We start from the raw sequence: 20,515 nt of genomic DNA, 5'->3' as shown, positions 1-20,515 counted from the left end.
CCTACTTCAACTTGAAGCGACTGTCTGACCAACATGCAAAGCAACCAACCACAATTTGTTTTATCTTTATTTGTCATTTAAAATTGACTTCAACTGACATTGCTGACTATGAAGTGTCAAAATTAATAAAGTAGTGCAGAATGAGTTGAGTTGAGTTTACTCTATTAGTACCCATAGGTAGATTCTTTTTGCAGCAAGTTAGTTTGGCATTTGATACAAACAATTAAATCACACATATATAATTATATACAACCATTATATACAACCTGTATATAATGTTCATAGTACATCCATCTGTAAATATTACCATAGTTTTTCTATAACTGCACTTTATAACTTATACCTATATTCTGCACTTGCTGCTATTGCACTGCTGGTTAGACCGAAACTGCATTTCGTTGCCTTGTACTTGTACATGTGTAGTGACAATAAAGTTGAATCTAATCTAATCTAATCTAACATACCCACATATGCACATACAAAGTACCTTATAAAAGATTACAATTTATTCAGAGCGACAATAGATGATGGGTCCAAGCTATCCCTGAACCATTTTGTCCTATACTAAAAAGCATCTGAAACCTTCGACCCGAAGGGAGCAGGATAAACTCCTCAGACAGATGATGAGAGCTGCAGCTACTAATGTTTTGGGCAATGTGTAAAAGCTGCCTAGTACTATACAGGGATCTTAGAATGAGTATGCAACCAAACTTCAGAGGGTTACTCATTATCTGGCAGTTTGCTAAGGGATGGCAACATTAGATTTGAAATATTTACTTTATAGATGTTTAACTAAATGTCTAATGTCAATAGTACATGTGATGCTAATAAGATGTCAGTAATGTTAGAGGATCGAGCATCATGTTATTCTTGAGTGAGCCTGTGATTCACATGGGTCATCCTATTCCCAGTCAAGAAAATCTTCAAGACCAAGAAGAGAATGGGGCTTTAAGATCACAACAAAATTTATACGATCAAAAAGTGATGACAAATGTTATTCATCAGATGCGGATCTATCTCACAGTTTTATTTTTTGTTCTAAGATACAGAATTATTGGAACGGAATTTTTAAAGAGCTTTCTGAGAAGTTGCAATTACAACCGGACCCAATGCTTTTAATTCTGGGATTCTCTGAACACACGCATTTGTTGTCAAATATTGCTCTCATACTGTTTAACTACTGCCAAGAAGTTACTGCTACTGTTTTGGGAAAAAAGTACCCTACATGTAAACTGTGGCTTGGAGAAATTACCTAGCATGTTACATTTGGAGTGAATTAGGTGCTATTTGAAAAGAAAATTCCAACAATTTGACAAAATTTAACATCCTTTTATCTGTTACCTTGAAAAAAATCCTTGAGGAATAATACATAATTTCTGTAATGTTCTGTAATGCTTTGTCTCTGTTGTTCAAACAGGTCTTTGTAAACAGTTTGGCTTTTTTTTTTTTTAAACGGCTTGTTATGTGGGTGGGTTTTTTATTTATTATTATAATTTTCATATTGTTTTTCCTTTTCTTTTTTTCTTTGCTTTGCCTATGTTATATGTGGCCAGAATATGTAAAACAGAGAATACTTTTATTTCTGAATTTGTGTCATCAATAAAAAAAAACATTTTTGACAAAAACTTTTTTCTACTTTAAGTTATTTAAATTTAATTTATTTTCAAGTTTTTCAGGTTTAAACTTCCTGTTTTAAGTTATAAATTGATATCCATACTAGGATAAACAAATCAATACTGTCAAGAAGTCAATACTGTTTTTAACATTATTTAAATATCTTCTTTTGTGTTCAAAAGAACAACAAAACTCAAACTGGTTAAGAACATGTGAAGGTGAGCAAATGATAACAGAATTTTCCCTTTTTGGCATAACTATACATTTAATGCATCCATTTTTACAGTACAAAATCAAATATCTTTTAAAGAAATACTCAAAAATAAAAACAATATTTGCATAATTTACTCATAATAACTTACTATTAACAACTCATAATATATTTGTATATATTTTTTTCTTTTTAAAGCATATCACTTTGCATTAGAAGGCATTCAATCATCCCTGGGAGGCATAGGAATTTTATTATGAATAGAATAGCTGTTTTGTATCGCCATTGACTGCCAATAAAAAGGTGGCAAGAGGCAGGATTTTATTTAATAAAGCTCTAAATGTGTTCGCCTGAAAGTCATTTTTCACCATTTTCAGAAGCTTTTTATGCTCACTCTAAAATTAAAAACACTTTAGCTATTTCCTACCCAGATGTTTTGCATCGGTGTTTCCACATGGACATCCAACTGGCATTAATTTCAGCAGAGATATTTTACCAATTTATCGGTAATATTTACCATATAATATTACCAACATATATGGTTCCTAATGCCATGTATAACATAATTGCACTGACTAAAAATGAAAACTAACAGCATCCATTTGCAAATTTCAATAATTCAACAAAAGTCTTCTCAGCTCAGACAACCAATTGTAATCTTTACTCTTAGGTAATCTTTAATCTTCAGGTAATCTTTCTTCATCTGAATCTCACTATAAAGTATGTGAGGTGAAACCCAACCTTAGTTTGACTACTTTCTCTTGTTAAATATTGCCCTTCAATGCATTGGTGCAATACTGTTTGACCTTCATGGTTAAACATACAAAAACTCCAACCAGAGATAAGTGCCAGGACTGAAAGGACCTTTAAAGTCTCTCACTAAATGTGCAAGTAAATAAGATTAAAAACTTCACTCTGGCCTTCTCATATCATGTGATGAAAAAAAAAGTTTTTCTAATTTGTTTTGTTGTTCTGTGTGTACAATTGATTTCACTCTGATGTCTTGTGTATATTGGTGGAAAACAATTATTTGTACTGTGAGATCCAGCAGGAGTAAGAATTCCTTAGAGTAAGAAAACAATTAGCTGCTAATTAAAAATGAAGCACCCACTTACAAAAGGAAGACGGAAGCAATGGGGAAAATCCTTAGAGCTGTTAATTGCTGACCTTTGCTTATAAAGGAAATAAAAAAGCACTTAATGAATACTAGGTATGATTATCTTAGGGGAAATTCTGATAATAAAAGTTAGGGTAACAACATTGTTTAAGAATCGTTTTTGATCATTGTTTTAGTTTTTTTGTTTGGATCTCCTAAACTGTAAAGGAACGATAAAGGAACGAGTGTAAAGTTCAAATAACACAAGCTTTGTAAAAAAAAAATAATAATAATGCATGTTTGTTTTTTTTTAGATTTGGTGCATATGCTTGTCTTCTATTATGGATTTTCAGCATCCAGCATAAGCCAATATACATATATTAACAACAGTCTACCGTCTAAAAAAGCAGTGGACTAATCAATACAAACTCAATACTATAAACACAATTCTTACAACTAAAGATAGAATACGATTAAAACAATATGGTATATAATTGTATTGTCTTAACATATTGAACACATTTCTTAGATGACATTACAATATATATATATATATATATATATATATATATATATATATATATATATTAGGCATGGGACGATAACCGTTTTAAAGCTATACCGCCGTTTGGAAATGTCAAGGTTTTAAAACCACCAAAATTTTCTGTAATTGGTTGTAAAATGTTTTTTTTTTTACATCAGTATCTCCAGCAGAAAAAAAAATATCCAAAGATGTCATTTAAATAATAATGAAATCTGTGTTTTTGAAAGTAATGAAGACAGCAGAAGTCAATGATTCATTAGAATTATTTAGCCTGACATGTTTACTGCTCCAAAATTTTTTAAATTTTTCAAAAAATAAAATATATTGTTTTCAAAGTAGAAAAGGTTTTAGTTTTTTGCTAAGACATTTAAAAAGAATATATTTTAGAGCAGTAAACACAATACCGTTGTCACGGATTGGTCAGGCTCTCACGATCCCCACTCACGAAGATCACCATCACCTGACTTCAAATGAGCACACAGCTGCATCACATTCACGAGCACCAGATAAAAGCACAGCACTCCAGTCGCTCATTGTCCGGGCTCGTCTCGACGAAAGCGGACAACTGAGCGACCACTCAGCGTAGTCATCCTCAGCTAAAACAAACGATTTACTTACCTGTTCTCTTTGTATTCCTCCTAGTCTTCCTGGTCCTCCCGAATCGTCCTGTCTTCCAGTCCTTCCAAGTCTGTGTCATCCTCTGTCAGCTGTATCTGGTGTGTGCTGTCCATCCTCGTGTATTCCTGTTACCCAGCCACGGAGGAAAAGACCCCAACATCATTCCTGATCCTCCTGGCTATCCTTCATGTGCTCCTTGTTGTCATTTAATAAACACCCTAACGTTTCCTTACCTCTGTCTCCTGTCCGCTTCATAACAGAAGCCCGGACCTATAACGACGACAACATGAGCACCCCCGATCACTTTCAAGAGCTGGTGGACCAGTTGAAGCGGATTCTACAGCCACCAGCTCCACTTTCCAACGCACCACCAGCACCGAGCACTTCCGCCTCCACAGTTTCTTCTTCGGCCCTTCCTTCCAGTCCCATGGCCCGACCAGCGCCCTACTCAGGCGGAGCGGGGGAGTGCAATGGTTTTCTGTTACAATGTTCCCTCATATTCGAAATGCAACCTTCTCTATATCCCACAGATAAGTCAAAGATCGCCTACATCGTATCACTACTCTCTGGGCCTGCACTTAAATGGGCTGAGACGATCTGGAACCAAGCCGGGCCGGTCATGAATTCCATCACTACCTTCACGGAGTATTTCAAAGAGGTGTTTGGACGTTCTGATGGGGAAGTAGCCGCTGGAGAGCAGCTGTATCATCTAAAGCAAGGTACTCTATCTACACAGGAATATGCTCTCCGGTTTCGCACTCTAGCAGCTGCAAGTGGATGGAATGAGAGATCGTTGTTGACCACGTACCGGCTCGGCTTGGAACCCACTCTCCGAATCCAGCTGGCCACATTAGATGATACTATGGGTCTGGAGAGATTCATCCAACATTCTCTCCGATGTTCCGATCGTCTCCGTTCCTATCAACAGGACACCATCACCCCCTCGTCTGCACTCCTCCAATCGCCTGAGTCAACAGCCTCTCCAGAACCAGAACCCATGATAATAGAGTCTGGAAGACTGACATCAGCGGAACGACAGAGGAGGCTGACCCGGGGTCTGTGTCTATACTGCGGTGTCAGTGGACACACCCGTATGGAGTGTCCCCTTCGTCCCATTCGGACTTCAGTGAGTGTATTCAGTACGAATATTGAACAATGTAAACCACTTACTACCACCGTACAAATAACTACTGCCTCTATTTCTCTCCTTGTCACAGCCCTCATCGACTCCGGGTCAGCAGGGAACTTCATCTCCCAATCCCTCTGTCGTCAACTCCACCTACGTACTGAGGCGTCCTCGCATATATACCAGATACAACCGATAACCCAGTGCACTCGATCTTCGACCCGTATCCATCGACAATGCGAAGACATCCTTCTTCAAGTGGGGTTGTTACATCAAGAGAGGATTCAATTTCTGGTTCTGGAGGGTGCAAATATGGACATCATTCTAGGGCGCCCGTGGCTGGTGAAGCACGATCCCATCATCTCTTGGGGCACAGGAGAGATAAAGAAATGGGGATCTGGATGTACACCTACCTGTTTTCCAAATCTCCCTCTTCAAGGTCGGAACCCCATTTCTTTGTTTACAACATCGGTCGAGAGTCCTCCTGAGAAGCAGTCTATCCACATTCCTAAGGAGTACAGCTCCTTTCATGATGTCTTCTGCCCCAAGAGAGCTTCCCAGCTACCGCCGCATCGGCCATGGGACTGCGCGATCGACCTAGTTCCAGATGCCCAGTTGCCAAGAGGTAGGATCTACCCGCTCTCGCTTCCAGAGAATCAGGCAATGGAAGATTACATAAGGGAGGCTCTGAGTCAGGGGTACATACGTCACTCAAAATCACCAGCCGCCTCAAGCTTCTTCTTTGTGGCCAAGAAGGACGGAGGGCTGCGTCCATGCATCGACTACAGGGTCCTAAATAACGGTACAGTAAAATACCGATATCCCCTTCCTCTGGTACCAGCCGCTTTGGAACAGCTCCGAGAAGCTAAAGTCTTCACTAAATTGGACCTCCGCAGCGCGTATAATCTGATAAGAATACGTGAGGGGGACCAATGGAAGACAGCATTCGTGACCCCTACTGGCCACTATGAATATGAGGTCATGCCTTACGGTCTGGTCAACGCCCCCTCCGTATTCCAAAACTTCATTCATGAAGTCCTCCGGGAGTTTCTTCACCACTTTGTAATAGTGTACATAGATGACATCCTCATTTACTCCCGGAGTGAGGCCGAACATCGCCAACACGTTGCGGAGGTCCTACACACATTGAGAGAACATCACCTCTACCTCAAAGCGGAGAAATGCTCATTCCACCAGAAGTCGATTCATTTCTTGGGATACATCATTGACCAAACCGGTATACGTATGGATGGGAAGAAAATTGAGGCTGTTCTATCCTGGTCAGAACCCACTTCCATTAAGGAGCTCCAGAGGTTTCTTGGGTTTGCTAACTTTTATAGACGGTTTATCAAGGACTACAGCAGGATTACATCACCTCTCACTAATCTCCTCAAGGGTAAACCCAAAGGACTGGAGTGGACCAAAGAAGCAGCCGCAGCCTTCCGCCTTCTTAAGAAGGAGTTCACAAGGGCCCCACTCCTGACTCATCCTGACCCAAATCTTCCTTTCGTGGTGGAAGTGGACGCATCCACCACCGGCGTCGGGGCAGTATTATCCCAACATCATGATACACCGCCCCGACTGCATCCCTGTGCCTATTTCTCTCGGAAGTTGAGCCCGGCGGAGCAGAATTACAGCATAGGAGACAGGGAGCTTCTAGCAATCAAGCTAGCCTTGGAGGAGTGGCGTCACTGGTTGGAGGGAGCCAAACATCCGTTCCAGGTGATCACAGATCACAAAAACCTCCAATATATCAAAGAGGCCAAGAGACTATGTCCACGTCAAGCCAGATGGTCACTTTTCTTCTCACGTTTTGATTTCTCCATTTCCTATCGTCCAGGACCCAAGAATCTAAGAGCAGACGCTCTCTCTCGTTTACACGAGCATCACGATCATGAAGAACTCCCAACGAAGATTCTTCCCGAACACATCTCCATTTGTCCGATCACCTGGAACGCTCCTCCAGTCGTTGCCACTCCGGAAGCCCCTGCTCCGCCGGGATGCCCTCCTCATCGGCAGTTCATACCACCTGAACACCGGGTAGATCTGATCCACTCCTTACATACCTCGCTAGGCACTGGACATCCAGGGATCAACAATACTCTCTCGCTAGTATCCCAACGATTCTGGTGGCCAAACATGGCAAGGGATGTGAGGCAATATGTTCAGGGCTGTAAGGACTGTGCCCAATCCAAGAGCCCACGTCATCTACCCGCTGGAAAGCTCCATCCCTTGCCGATTCCGAACCGTCCCTGGTCACACCTAGGAGTGGACTTTATCACTGACCTCCCCTCGTCAGAAGGTAATACCTGTATTCTAGTCATCGTAGATAGATTCTCAAAGTTTGTCAAACTAATCCCTCTGAAAGGTCTTCCCACAGCCTTTGAAACAGCCGACAATATCTTTAATCAAGTCTTCAGGTCATTTGGTATTCCAGAAGATATTGTGTCGGACAGAGGTCCACAGTTCATCTCACGTCTATGGAAAGCCTTCTTCAAGCTCCTAGGTGTGGCCGTCAGCCTCTCTTCTGGATATCATCCCCAAACCAACGGGCAGACAGAGAGGAAGATTCAGGAGGTGGGACGGTTCCTGAGGACCTTCTGCAGTGGTCACCAGAGCTCCTGGAGCCAGTATTTGGGCTGGGCAGAATATGCCCAAAATTCACTGCGGCAACCCTCCACCGGACTCACGCCATTCCAGTGCGTCCTGGGCTTCCAACCACCGCTCTTTCCCTGGGATGGCGAACCATCTGATGTCCCCGCAGTGGATCACTGGTTCCGGGAGAGCGAGAGAGTCTGGGACGAGGCTCATCAACATCTGCAGAGGGCAGTCCGTCGAAGCAAGGTAACCGCCGATAGAAGAAGGTCTGAAGAACCCAGATACACACCCGGACAAAAGGTGTGGCTATCCACCCGGGACATACGCATGCGACTGCCCTCTCGCAAGTTAAGTCCCCGATTTGTTGGTCCCTTCACCATCGTGGAACAGGTTAACCCCGTCACCTACAAACTACAATTACCCTCTCACTACCGTATTCACCCTACATTCCACGTATCACTCCTGAAACCCTATCACGATCCTGTTCTTCCCTCCACAGAGCCTGACCACGAAGAGGAACCCCCTCCTCCACTGCTCCTAGAAGAAGGAGCCGTCTACGCAGTGAAGGAGATCTTGCGTTCCCGACGTCGTGGTGGCCAGTTGGAGTACCTGGTGGACTGGGAAGGGTACGGCCCCGAAGAAAGGACATGGGTTCCCAGAGCTGATATTCTCGATCCTAGTCTCATGGTGGAGTTTCATGAGAGCCACCCTGAGTTCCCAGCGCCTAGAGGCAGAGGGAGACCACCACGGCGTCGGAGGTGTCGGCCCTCAGGAGCGGGCCCTGGGGAGGGGGGGTACTGTCACGGATTGGTCAGGCTCTCACGATCCCCACTCACGAAGATCACCATCACCTGACTTCTAATGAGCACACAGCTGCATCACATTCACGAGCACCAGATAAAAGCACAGCACTCCAGTCGCTCATTGTCCGGGCTCGTCTCGACGAAAGCGGACAACTGAGCGACCACTCAGCGTAGTCATCCTCAGCTAAAACAAACGATTTACTTACCTGTTCTCTTTGTATTCCTCCTAGTCTTCCTGGTCCTCCCGAATCGTCCTGTCTTCCAGTCCTTCCAAGTCTGTGTCATCCTCTGTCAGCTGTATCTGGTGTGTGCTGTCCATCCTCGTGTATTCCTGTTACCCAGCCACGGAGGAAAAGACCCCAACATCATTCCTGATCCTCCTGGCTATCCTTCATGTGCTCCTTGTTGTCATTTAATAAACACCCTAACGTTTCCTTACCTCTGTCTCCTGTCCGCTTCATAACAACCGTGATACCGTGAAACCGTGATATTTTTATCCAAGGTTTTCATACTGTCAGAATCTTATACCAGCCCATGCCTAATATATATATAGTGGATAGTTCACCCAAAAGCAAATAATATTGTTATCATTTACTCACCCTTTACCTGTTCAAATGAGTTTCTTTCTTCTGTCGAACACAAAAGATATTTTGAAAAATGCTGGTTGCTGTGACACATTGTAACACATTTTTTTTCTTATGGAAGTTGATGGGGTCCAGCAACCAGCATTTTTTCAAAATATCTTCTTGTGTTTACTGTCAAACGGAAGAAAGAAGCTCATAAAGGATGAAAACCACATAAGGGAGAGTAAATGATGAAGTAATTTTCATTTTTGGGTGAACTATCTCTGTAATTCACCAAATATAAAATCGATACTCCAATTTTAACAACTTACTATTACCAGCCTTTCTAAATTTTTTAGTCCAATGAGTCTATTTATTTACTTATGTAAATTGAGTGTAAATATATATTTAGGTCTGTCACAATATCTATTTTTGTAGTAAGATATATAGCACCAATATGTATTGTGATAAACAATATTATTGTGATCTTAAGACACAATAATAGCATCATGATGCAAGTACACTCTTCCAAAGAACACATAATATTTTATTCTTAAGAATATTTCATTTAATTATAGTCATTTAAAATTCTAATAATTAGCAATCTGAATGTGAAAACGTATATCCTAAACAAATAAATAATAATAAATTTTAACAAAAAAGCACTTACTTAAAAGAACTAGAAAAAAGTAAGAGATCTATTTTCATTCATCAGGCACCCACATGAGCATGCTATAGTCATTTATAGTAAATACTGCTGTGTTTTTTCAGCCACACTAACAATGACACGTCATTGAGGCTGCGTAATCAGCTAAAATGTGGCTAGAATTGGTTTTTATGTATTGGCTATAGATATTACAGCACCAAAAATTACAAGTTCACATGTTGTGTGAGAAGTCGATATATTGATTATTGTGACAAGCCTACATATATTTATTAATATTTGATATTAATTCCAGTAGTATTATTGAACAGTATGCAAATGTTTATATGATTTATTTACAATACAGTTTGTAAAATAATATTTTCTGTCTTTAGATGTATTATATGAAAGACTTACTTAGTTTACCAAACAAGAGGAACTAATTGGATTTACATTGTAAACCTTAAATAAATGTTAAAAAGTTATTATTATTTTATTTCATGCTCTAAAAATCATTCCGCATAGATTATCAATAATGTTGTCATGTTTATGCTGTACTAACTGATCAGCCATATTTTTTTAACATATAAATATGTCTCAATAGGGGCAGATCCAGAATCCCAATCATAATTTTTTTTTGCTACCTGAAACACTTTTTTCATAATTCTAGCAATCTTATGAAGTAAAGCATACTTTTTTTAAGGCTAAAATTAAATGTGATTAAATACATGACCAGAGCTTGAGCATCATTTATGGTCAGTCAGTAGCTGTGACTGCCTGCCTGATTATTGTCAAACGTGAATATGGTATAAAATGCACTATAGACTGACAGAAGTTATAACAAATCAAGCAAAAGGAAACAATGTCTGAGGTACAAAAGGTTTTTGTGGTTGGTCAAACTGAACCATCATTTCCAGGGCAAGAAGTTTGACAACATTCTTACCATCTCTGATAAAGTAGGTGAAATATTAGGCTAATCTCTAATTTAATATTTCTCATATTTATCTTTTACCTACTATTAAATTCAATATTGCACCCTTTCTTGCTTACCAAGTCCTTATCTGCAGTATATGATTCAGCAGCTTTTCACACATTTTTCCCCATAGTTAGACAGCATAAATATGCAGAACACTTTCTTCAGTAATACATTAACCATGCAATCCTTGCTGTTGTTTACATCAGAGTCCACTGACCAAACCTAAGTGCAAACCCTCTGTTTAACATTTAAAAGCATTCTGATATGTATGAGTACTTCTTTAATGAATGATAGCAGTGGGAATGCAGCTCAACTACTGTTCAAGATTTAAAATACCCTTAATCGTCCACTGCTTTAGCTATGCAATGGGGTCTGATTACATAAATGGAAAGGGGGGTGTGGGTAACTAAGATCCACAAAGCAGACTGTTGTGCTTTCAAAAAGGGGACACTGGCTAACATTTAAATGGCTACTGAGATATGTTACCATCACCAGAAGCAAATCCAGTGTGGAGGAATTTATCTCACACTTGTGCTGTTGAGTTTTGGAGTTCAATTTTAGTTTTAAGATAATTTATTTTGTACAAAAATAAAATAGAAATTGCTTAATAATATTTAAAAGCTCTGCTAACATGTTGTCCAGTGAAACTGAATTATAAGTAGGCCCACATGGAATCTGTGCACGCAGATTTTCCACAGATTGTCCGCAGATTTCTGCAGATTTTTCACAGATTGTCAGCAGATTTCTGCAGATTTTTAGCCCATCGTTAATTCTGTTTATTTACTTAAGTAAATGTGTTTAAATCACAAGTATGTCTGTTTAAGTGTTCTGTCTTGGGTGGGTGGGAAAGGGGTGGAGGGTGGTTAGAAAAGAATGTTTACATGTATACTGAAATGACTCTGTAAATTATTGATGTGAAAATAATAAAAAATATATTGATAAAAAAAATGTGTTTAAATCTAAATTTATTCAGTTTTTAAATTAAGTACAGTAATATTATTGACTAATATGAAAATGTTAATCTGATTTATGTACAATGCAGTATGTACAGTAATATTTTCTGTCTTTTAGTAGATCAATTATATGAGAGACTTGCTTTGTTTCCCAAATGAATGCATTTTAAACATTAAATAAAAGTAAAAAGATATTATTTTTTATTTCACATAATAAGGTTTTAGTTATGATACTCCCAAAATAATTCCGCAGAAATCCGCAGATTTTTACCAAAATTCTCCACAGAAATAGCAAAAACCGTCCGCAGATTCCATCTGGCCCTAATTATAAGCTATTGAGCAAAGAGCAGAGGTGGCAAAAGCTGTGTGGCTGGAATACAAAAGCATCACTGGCAGATGAACAGGGAGTTGTTTGTTTTCATTACCTGTGTACTCTTCTCTCATGTAACTGCCAGAACAGAGCTTCTATCCAAACAAGCCCAATGCCATGTAAACTGTTTTTGTTAATTGGTGTTACAGGCTAGCAGATAAGATCTATAATGCCAAGTGAAAGCACCTTTCATCATATCTAAAATCAGAATTCTGTATACTAACTTATGCAAGTCATGTGATTGTACATTGTTCTTATTTTATTCTTTGAATTACAGTTCTGATTTAATTAAACTCCGAACTCATTTCCATGTACTTCTGCATTAAAAAAAAAATTGTTGATGTGTGATTTGGTGTGTGATTTGAGAGATTTGGTGTGTGATTGGAACATAAAGTATACAGATAGATAGATAGATAGATAGATAGATAGATAGATAGATAGATAGATAGATAGATAGATAGATAGATAGATAGATAGATAGATAGATAGATAGATAGATAGATAAGCAACACCTCAATCCATAAAAATATGCTAAAACTTTAAAACAAAAGAACCTTTGTAATGTGTGACCAATAATATTTAGGGTTCTATACACTTACCCTACAGGAGGTCTGATCGTTGCGTCTCCCAAATTCATCTGTCATAAACTGAATCCGCTTTGAATCAAGGCAAATCACTCGTACGTCCAGGCGACAACATTGGGATACAGTTCAAAGGACATTCGTAAAGTGTCACCTTTAAAGAAAGCACATGGAAATATACATTAGCAGAGCGAGGACCAAAAATGTTACAAGTAACTAAGAGTAGCAACAAGTGTCACAGTCAGTAAGTTACTTGGAATGAATTATCCGTTCAGCTCAGTCCAGTTTTTGTTGTGCAGGTACATGACGTTATTTATGGTTTTTAAAGGAAAAACAAATAAAAGCGTTCAAAATGATTCACTTGTCACAATAGATACTACGAATTTATACAGTCGGTTTAACTCAGCTATTCCCGCAAATAAGTTGCGAGTCAAAGTAAAAGGAATATCGCACTGAGATATCACCATAAAACGCTTAAAATACTTACGTGGATTCTGCTGTATGGATAGACGACAACTCACTGCACGGGAGTTTTGAGTTCTATTCTAATCTGTCCAGCAGGCAGCGTCGTTCCCTCTGCTTCCCGAGCCCGCGCTCAACGGAAGCCCAAGCCTGGAATTCTGGCGCGAGAGCGCGCCTGCGAGAACGAGGCAACGAGCCGCGGGAGCCTTTGCACTGCAGTAAACACTGACTGTTCTCATACAAAAGGGGCTCTCGCTACCTAAAGCGTCTTTGTAAAGTACCGTTCACTTTAGATAACAACCAAACGTTTATTGTCTTGCTGCTGTTTACTGTATTGTCTTCATAGTTAACATAATTTGAAAATTTCACTACACAATTACTAGTAGGATTCTTGTAATCTCACGTGTGAATGAAAGACATTACCATGGTAACCGTTGAGCTGCAACAAAAGCTTCCCTTAATATTCAAATTGTGTTTACTCCCGTCGTTCTTAGCGTTTATTATTCTTGTGCGGGCTGACTGATTGGATAGCCGTATGCACGTCCCGCCCTCTGGCTATTTAAGCAGGAGAATCCTTCTTGCATCCAAAAAAAGCCTTCTGATCCCTTGCGCCAGTCAGCACTGCTGCACCACTGTCAGTTTGTAGGAGTAGGACGCATATGTTTTTCTATTTATGCATAGAGAAAACGGATACATTTACGTAACAAACTAACCTTGATAAGTCTATAAAAAGAGGGAAAAGGTCTTATGATGTAATGCACAAATAAAGAGTAAAAGAGTTTTTTTAGAGATTATATATAATTGTAGGAAAGCCTACAATTGGCATGTCAAAAAGTGAAGCAAACTTTTTAAAATAATTTTTCCAGTATCTTATTGAAGCGTAATTTTAATAATTCAGTGCTTAAAGTTTTTTGTTTAGTTTTTAATAGATTTAGACTAGATATACACTACACTGTAAATAATTATATGAACAATTAGTAATGACAGCATATGTTTTTAATTCATTGTTACTTATTAAACTAAGGTAATCATGTTCTAACTTAATTTTAGAAGTTACCCAAGTTGTTTTAAGTCAGTTTAATAAGATACAAGTTCAATTTCTGTTTAACGGGGAGATTTTTTCAACACATTTCTAAACATAATAGTTTTAATAACTCATTTCTAATAACTGATTTATTTTATCTTTGCCAGGATGACAGTAAATAATATTTGACTAGATATTTTTCAAGACACTTCTATACAGCTTAAATGACATTTAAAGGCTTAACTAGGCAAGTTATTGTATAACGATGGTTTGTTCTGTAGACTATCGAAAAAAATTGCTTATAATAATAATTTTGTCCTTAAAATGGTGTTTTAAAAATTAAAAACTGCTTTTATTATTGCCGAAGTAAAACAAATAAGACTTACTCCAGAAGTAAAAAATATTATCAGACATACTGTGAACATTTTCTTGCTCTGTTAAACATCATTTGGGAAATAATTAAAAAAGAAAAAAAATCAAAGGGGGGCTAATAATTATGACTTCAACTGTTTAACTTTTTAAGTTCACTAAATGCTAAAAGCACATGGCACAATAGTAAAATCTTCTGTTTCGTTTTGAAATTGTGGTAACAGTATTGACCATTTATAAAATAATTCTTTAAAATCAAACCTTTTATATATATTTTTTTCTCAGAGAGAGCACACACACCTTTTAGTACTTGACATCTTATCAGCAAGTGAAAGTGACTTCATTATCTGTTAATTATCTGTCACAGACTAAAAGGCAAAGTACACTCAAAAAATAACTCATTGGATGAACTCAATTTAATTGAGGGATTTTAATTGCAGGATTTCCATCCAATAAATTTATTTAGCACCAACTAAAAAAAAAAATCTATTTACACAATTAAATGCAATTGACGTGGTTCAACGTGATTTTATCAAATAAAAGTTTAAATATATTTGTATTTTTATTTACCTTAACTGAAAGGTCAGATAATATCATGTATGTCTATTAGGTGTCATACATTTCGAAGTCTCTTAATTTTATTTGAAGTTATCCTAAATGAACTAAAAGAGCCATTTTTTAGCATATTTTATGAGTTACAAATACAGTTGATTGAGACTGATCTCAGAAATCATTTTAGGACAGTTATTGTTCACTGAGCAAAGCGACAAATTGCATTTTTGCTAATTAAGCTGCCAACACCCAAAGCATTCTGCAAGGTGTTAATCTCAGAACTTAAAACATTACATGAAACTCTTCTAACTCCTCAAACTAAAGTGAGGATCAAACTCTAACAAATCTTTCTATTAACTTTAATCACCTAAGATTATTTTTATTGTCAACATTTCCTTCTCTAAATTCAATCCCACGCAAAGCATGCTGGGAACTACAAATCACCTAACCAGGTAGTTGGACCAACACAATTCCTTCATGTTGTCCCAACACAAAACGCTTGTTAACTTAATGGTTCACAGATTGAAGTGGACTGAACATAAAACAAATAAATTGGCCAAAGAAATGACAAGAATTGTGTTATTTTAGCTCATTTTAAACAGGTAGTTTGAACAAGCAGCAGTAATCAGATTTTTGAGTGGTATAGTGGAAACAGGGTTATATGGTAGTAGAATTGATGCAATATTTACTGGCACACATTTTTTTAGATCAAGCTTATTTTTAACAATGTATTGGTGTAGAATTAGGAAAATTACCATTTAGAGCTTTTATAAATATAAAAAATAAATATTGCCTTAAGAAAAGTGAATATTTTGATTATACAACGATACATAATGGAAAAAATACACTGACAAATACACTAATATGAGACTCTTTTTCCAGAAAACATTATTATATTTTATTATTGATAAAAAAGTAACCTTAACTAAAATTATAATCATCATTTAAATTATATATATTGTTATATATACAAAATAGGTGAAAATTTCTTTTAGCCATTCAGTTCAGTTAGGGGCCAATCACACTAAACACGCTTTTACGTTTTTTTTTTTTTACTTCATGTGTATATACACTTAATGACCACTTTATTAGGTACACCTTACTAGTACCAGGTTGGACCTCCTTTTGCCTTCAGAACTGCCTTATTCATTTGTGGCATAGATTCAACAAGGTACTGGAAATATTCAGATATTTTGATCCATACTGACATGATAGCATCACACAGTTGCTGCAGATTTGTCGGCTGCACATCCATGATGCGAATCTCCCGTTCTACCACATCCCAAAGGTGCTCTATTGGATTGAGTTCTGGTGACTGTGGAGGCCAGTTGAGTACAGTGAACTCATTGTCATGGTCAAGAAACCAGGCAGAGATGATTTGCGCTTTATGACATAACTTGTTATCCTGCTAGAAGTAGCCATCAGACTGTGGTCATAAAGGGATGGACATGGTCAGCAACAATACTCAGGTAGGCTGTGGCGTTGGCACGACGCCCAATTGGTACTGATGGGCCCAAAGTGTGCCAAGAAAATATCCCCCACACCATTACACCATCACCACCAGCCTGAACCGTTGAAACAAGGCAGGATGGATCCATGCTTTCATGTTGTTGATGCCAAATTCTGACCCTACCATCCGAATGTCACAGCAGAAATCAAGACTCATTAAAACAGCCAACATTTTTCCAATCTTCTATTGTCCTATTTTGGTGAGCCTGCATGTGTGAACTGTAGCCTCAGTTTCCTGTTTTTAGCTGACTGAAGTGGCTTCCGGCGTGGCCTTCTGCTGCTGTAGTCCATCAGACTCAAGCTTTGACGTGTTGTGCATTCAGAGACATTCTTCTGCATATCTCATTTGTAACGAGTGCTTATCTGAGTTACTTAACCAGTCAGGCCATTCTCCTCTGACCTCTGGCATTAACAAGGCATTTGTACACACAGAACTGCCGCTCACTGGATATTTTCTTTTTTTCGGACCATTCTCTGTAAACCCTAGAGATGGTTGTGCGTGAAAATCCCAGTAGATCAGCAGTTTCTAACATATTCAGACCAGCCCTTCTGGCACCAACAACTATGCCACGGTCAAAGTCACTTAAATTACCTTTCTTCACCAATCTGTTGCTCAGTTTGAACTGCAGCAGATCGTCTTGACCATGTCTACATGCCTAATTACATTGAGTTGCTGCCATGTGCCGGTGAGTGTATAATCTAAAATATGACATCATAAAGATTGGAGATTAAATACTTGCAATTAATTATTTGTATAAATATAAATAAATAATTATAAATATATGAAATTAATTATGTTTCCAGGTAAATAATTTGAACCCTTTGAGCAGTACGATCCCCACAAGTGGGATTGTTATTGTCTGTTCCTCTTTATACTGTCCTATATACAAGGTTTATAATACAGAATTTAAAATGTAACTGACAGAATTTCAAATCAGACAGTCTTCTTAAGGCAGTGTTTTTAATGAACTGCCACCGCACTTCTGAAATGTTCAGCTGAGAATATTCTCAAACTTCTCAAAAATGCAGCACTCTCGTTGAAAACAACTGAAGAATACAATTGTGTAGGGGGGAAAATGCTTTGGTGAACATGCAGCATAAGGGGCCGTTCACATATTGTAGCACATATGGCTTCTTTTTTATATCTCCCTTATTATCTTTTTTCAAATACAGTTTTTAAATGTTTTATCAGAGGACTCTTACTCATTCCTTATTTGCAAATCAGATGTATTTCTTTTGAAGCCAGTCAATTTTACAATTTAATGTTTTCAGACTTATACGTGGTTCAAATCTTTAAACCCATTAATTTTTTCTTGTCTTTTGTATATCCACATTATTTTAAAAGACACTATTCTCAATTGGCATAATCATAATTCGTTTATTTTCATTCGGCTTCGTCCCTTATTTTGGTTAACAATTAAAATAAAGTTAAATAAAATAATGAAATTTAGATATATAAGTGGTTGTGTCATCAGTGTTTGATTCATACATCCAGTGCTTGTCAAATTAAACCTTATTTGTTGGATTGTTTTTTTACTGTTGTTGGCTGTGAAGTAACTGAAAATACTCAGCTGTGAGAATGCGGTCAATGAACAATTTTGGCCTTTATATGAAAATGTAGCACACAAACGCCATATTGCCAAATGTTGGGACATCTGTCTTCAGACGCACGGGAAATTTAAGGCTATTCACAAAGGTTTACGAGTGTTAATGAGAATTTTAGACGTTTTTTGAACGTAAAAGTGAATTATTGTCACACTGTATCAGTTATTGCTTATTGAAAGAAGAGTGGACGTTCGCGGGCTCGAGAAGCGCGGTAACGGCGCTGCCTGGTGGACACATATTAGAATTGACCTCGCAACTTCTTTGCTTTTGTCGTCTGTCTTTGCAGCAGAAACTTTGTGAGTTTTAAGCGTTTCTTATTATGTGATATATTGCAGAATATTGCAGAATATAAACACGTACTAATAAACTTTACTTACGTTACACCTTTGCTTAGTATTATAGTGTCGTAGTTGCTTGTGACAAGTGAATCATTTTGTTTGAAAGCTTTCCGTTTTTTTTTAATAAACACGTATACCACAAACACTGGTCTGTATCGAAGACTGCGGTAAACAATATTTAAGTATATAAACATTTAACTTATACCTTTTCTTAAATCATGTTTTTATTGTGCATTAAATGTGTAGTATTGTGCAAAAAGGTAAACATGATTTCTGCAAATGTATTTTTTTAAAATAGTTATTTGTTTTTGCAAATGATCTCTTCATATGTCACTTGTTGACTTAATTTTTCTTATTTTTATTTGTGTAAAGAAGTACCGCCTCTGGGAGGTTCAGGAAATAATACTGTACTTCCTGCGTTAAGCCTTATGAGTGTCACAGGAATTTCACAGATTGAGCTGTTATAACCAAGAGACATGACGGGGACACCAAAGTCTGGTAGGTGATTAAACATTTAATGTAATAATGTTATATTTAAAGGTTATTCTTTCTTATACTTTGGTCTTTTTATTGTGCTTTTTGTCAAAATTAAAATGGAAATAATTATTTGTGAAAAATATGTAAACAGGTAAGCATCAATTTACTACATGCAAACTTCTTTCGCAACCAGTGGATGTCAAAAAACACAATGTAAAATTTAAGTTGTTATTTAAAAAAGTCTTATAAACCTAAAGAAATATCGATAACCAGTGTTAATATTTCAGGATAGATTATAAACATATAATATACTCATATTACAAGTATGTCTATATTATGTTATATGATGTAAAATTGTGCTCTTTGTGTACAGATTTCGATGATTACTACAATTTTAATGAAACTGAACAAGGAGCACAACCATGCAACAATGGTAATGCAAAGGCGTTCAGTGAGGTTTTCCTTCCCACCCTGTACAGTATCGTTTTCATTGTTGGCTTCATTGGAAATGGTCTGGTTGTCTGGGTCCTCATTAGACATCGTCAAAAATCCAACATGACAGACGTTTGCCTCTTCAACCTAGCCCTATCTGATCTAATCTTCCTTGTGTCACTTCCGTTCTGGGCTCACAATGCCATGGATGAGTGGATTTTTGGCAAGTTTATGTGTCACACTATAACAGGTGTCTTCATGATTGGTCTCTATGCCAGCATCTTCTTCATGGTTCTCATGACACTGGATCGCTATGCCATCATCGTCCATGCCCACAGTATGTTCTCCAGACATCGTTCTACAAAAATGGGTTTGGCTCTGGCCTCGATGGTATGGATAATCAGCTTGTTTGCATCTCTACCTAACATCATTTTTACCAATCAGAAAACTGATTCAAACAACAAAAGTTCCTGCCGACCTGATTTTCCTGATGACACATCCTGGATGTCCTTTACCTACATTAACATGAACATTCTGAGCTTGGTTTTCCCTCTGATTATCATGAGCTTTTGTTATTCCCGGATTATCCCTACTCTGCTAAGCATAAAATCACAAAAAAGGCACAAAGTGGTCAAACTGATCCTTGCTGTGGTAGCGGTTTATTTTCTCTTCTGGACTCCATACAACATTGTCATGTTTCTTATGTTCCTGCAGAGATGTGGCTACATGCTTTCTTGCGACTGGCATATTAGTTTGAGTCTTGCCATGCAGTGGGTGGAAACCATTGCCTTGAGCCACTGTTGCCTCAACCCAATCATCTACGCGTTTGCTGGACAGAAGTTCAGAAGAGCAGTCCTTAAAGTCTTCAAAGATCAGTTTCCACTGTGCTTTAAGCAATGTGCATCTTTCTCTCAACAGTTATCTGAGAGGAGAAGCTCAACCTTTTCCAGAGCTTCTGAAATGTCCAGCACACAAATTGCATAAACAAATTCTTTCACATTATTATTTTCATTTTCTGTAGCTTATATTTTTACCACTCACGTTTGCCCTT

The 20,515-nt window shown here is 37.8% G+C and overlaps 2 protein-coding genes across 6 annotated transcripts in view; one reads left to right on the top strand and one right to left on the bottom strand.

Moving 5' to 3' along the window:
- The window catches only part of cobl (cordon-bleu WH2 repeat protein), a 147,546-nt gene extending 134,064 nt beyond the window's left edge, over positions 1 to 13,482 (bottom strand). For 2 of the 5 annotated variants that reach the window (XM_056474974.1, XM_056474975.1), the window contains exons 1-2: positions 13,184 to 13,480; positions 12,715 to 12,850 (exon numbers count right to left, since the gene is read on the bottom strand). In XM_056474974.1, the coding sequence (XP_056330949.1) occupies positions 12,715 to 12,752 (38 nt within the window). In that variant the 5' untranslated portion in view covers positions 12,753 to 12,850; positions 13,184 to 13,480. Of the gene's footprint in view, positions 1 to 12,714; positions 12,851 to 13,183 lie in introns of all 5 variants that reach the window. The other 3 variants (XM_056474976.1, XM_056474978.1, XM_056474977.1) reach the window with 3 other exon arrangements.
- A 5,549-nt stretch (positions 13,483 to 19,031) lies between these two features.
- Positions 19,032 to 20,515, top strand: LOC130243812 (C-C chemokine receptor type 2-like). The gene is made up of 2 exons (XM_056476109.1): positions 19,032 to 19,053; positions 19,406 to 20,515. The coding sequence occupies exons 1-2, from the start codon at positions 19,032 to 19,034 to the stop codon at positions 20,446 to 20,448; spliced, it is 1,065 nt and encodes a 354-aa protein (XP_056332084.1). The 3' UTR covers positions 20,449 to 20,515.

Source organism: Danio aesculapii, chromosome 16 (genome assembly GCF_903798145.1).
Source record: "Danio aesculapii chromosome 16, fDanAes4.1, whole genome shotgun sequence".
NCBI lineage: Eukaryota > Metazoa > Chordata > Actinopteri > Cypriniformes > Danionidae > Danio > Danio aesculapii.
This window is presented reverse-complemented; position numbering and strand designations above follow the sequence as displayed.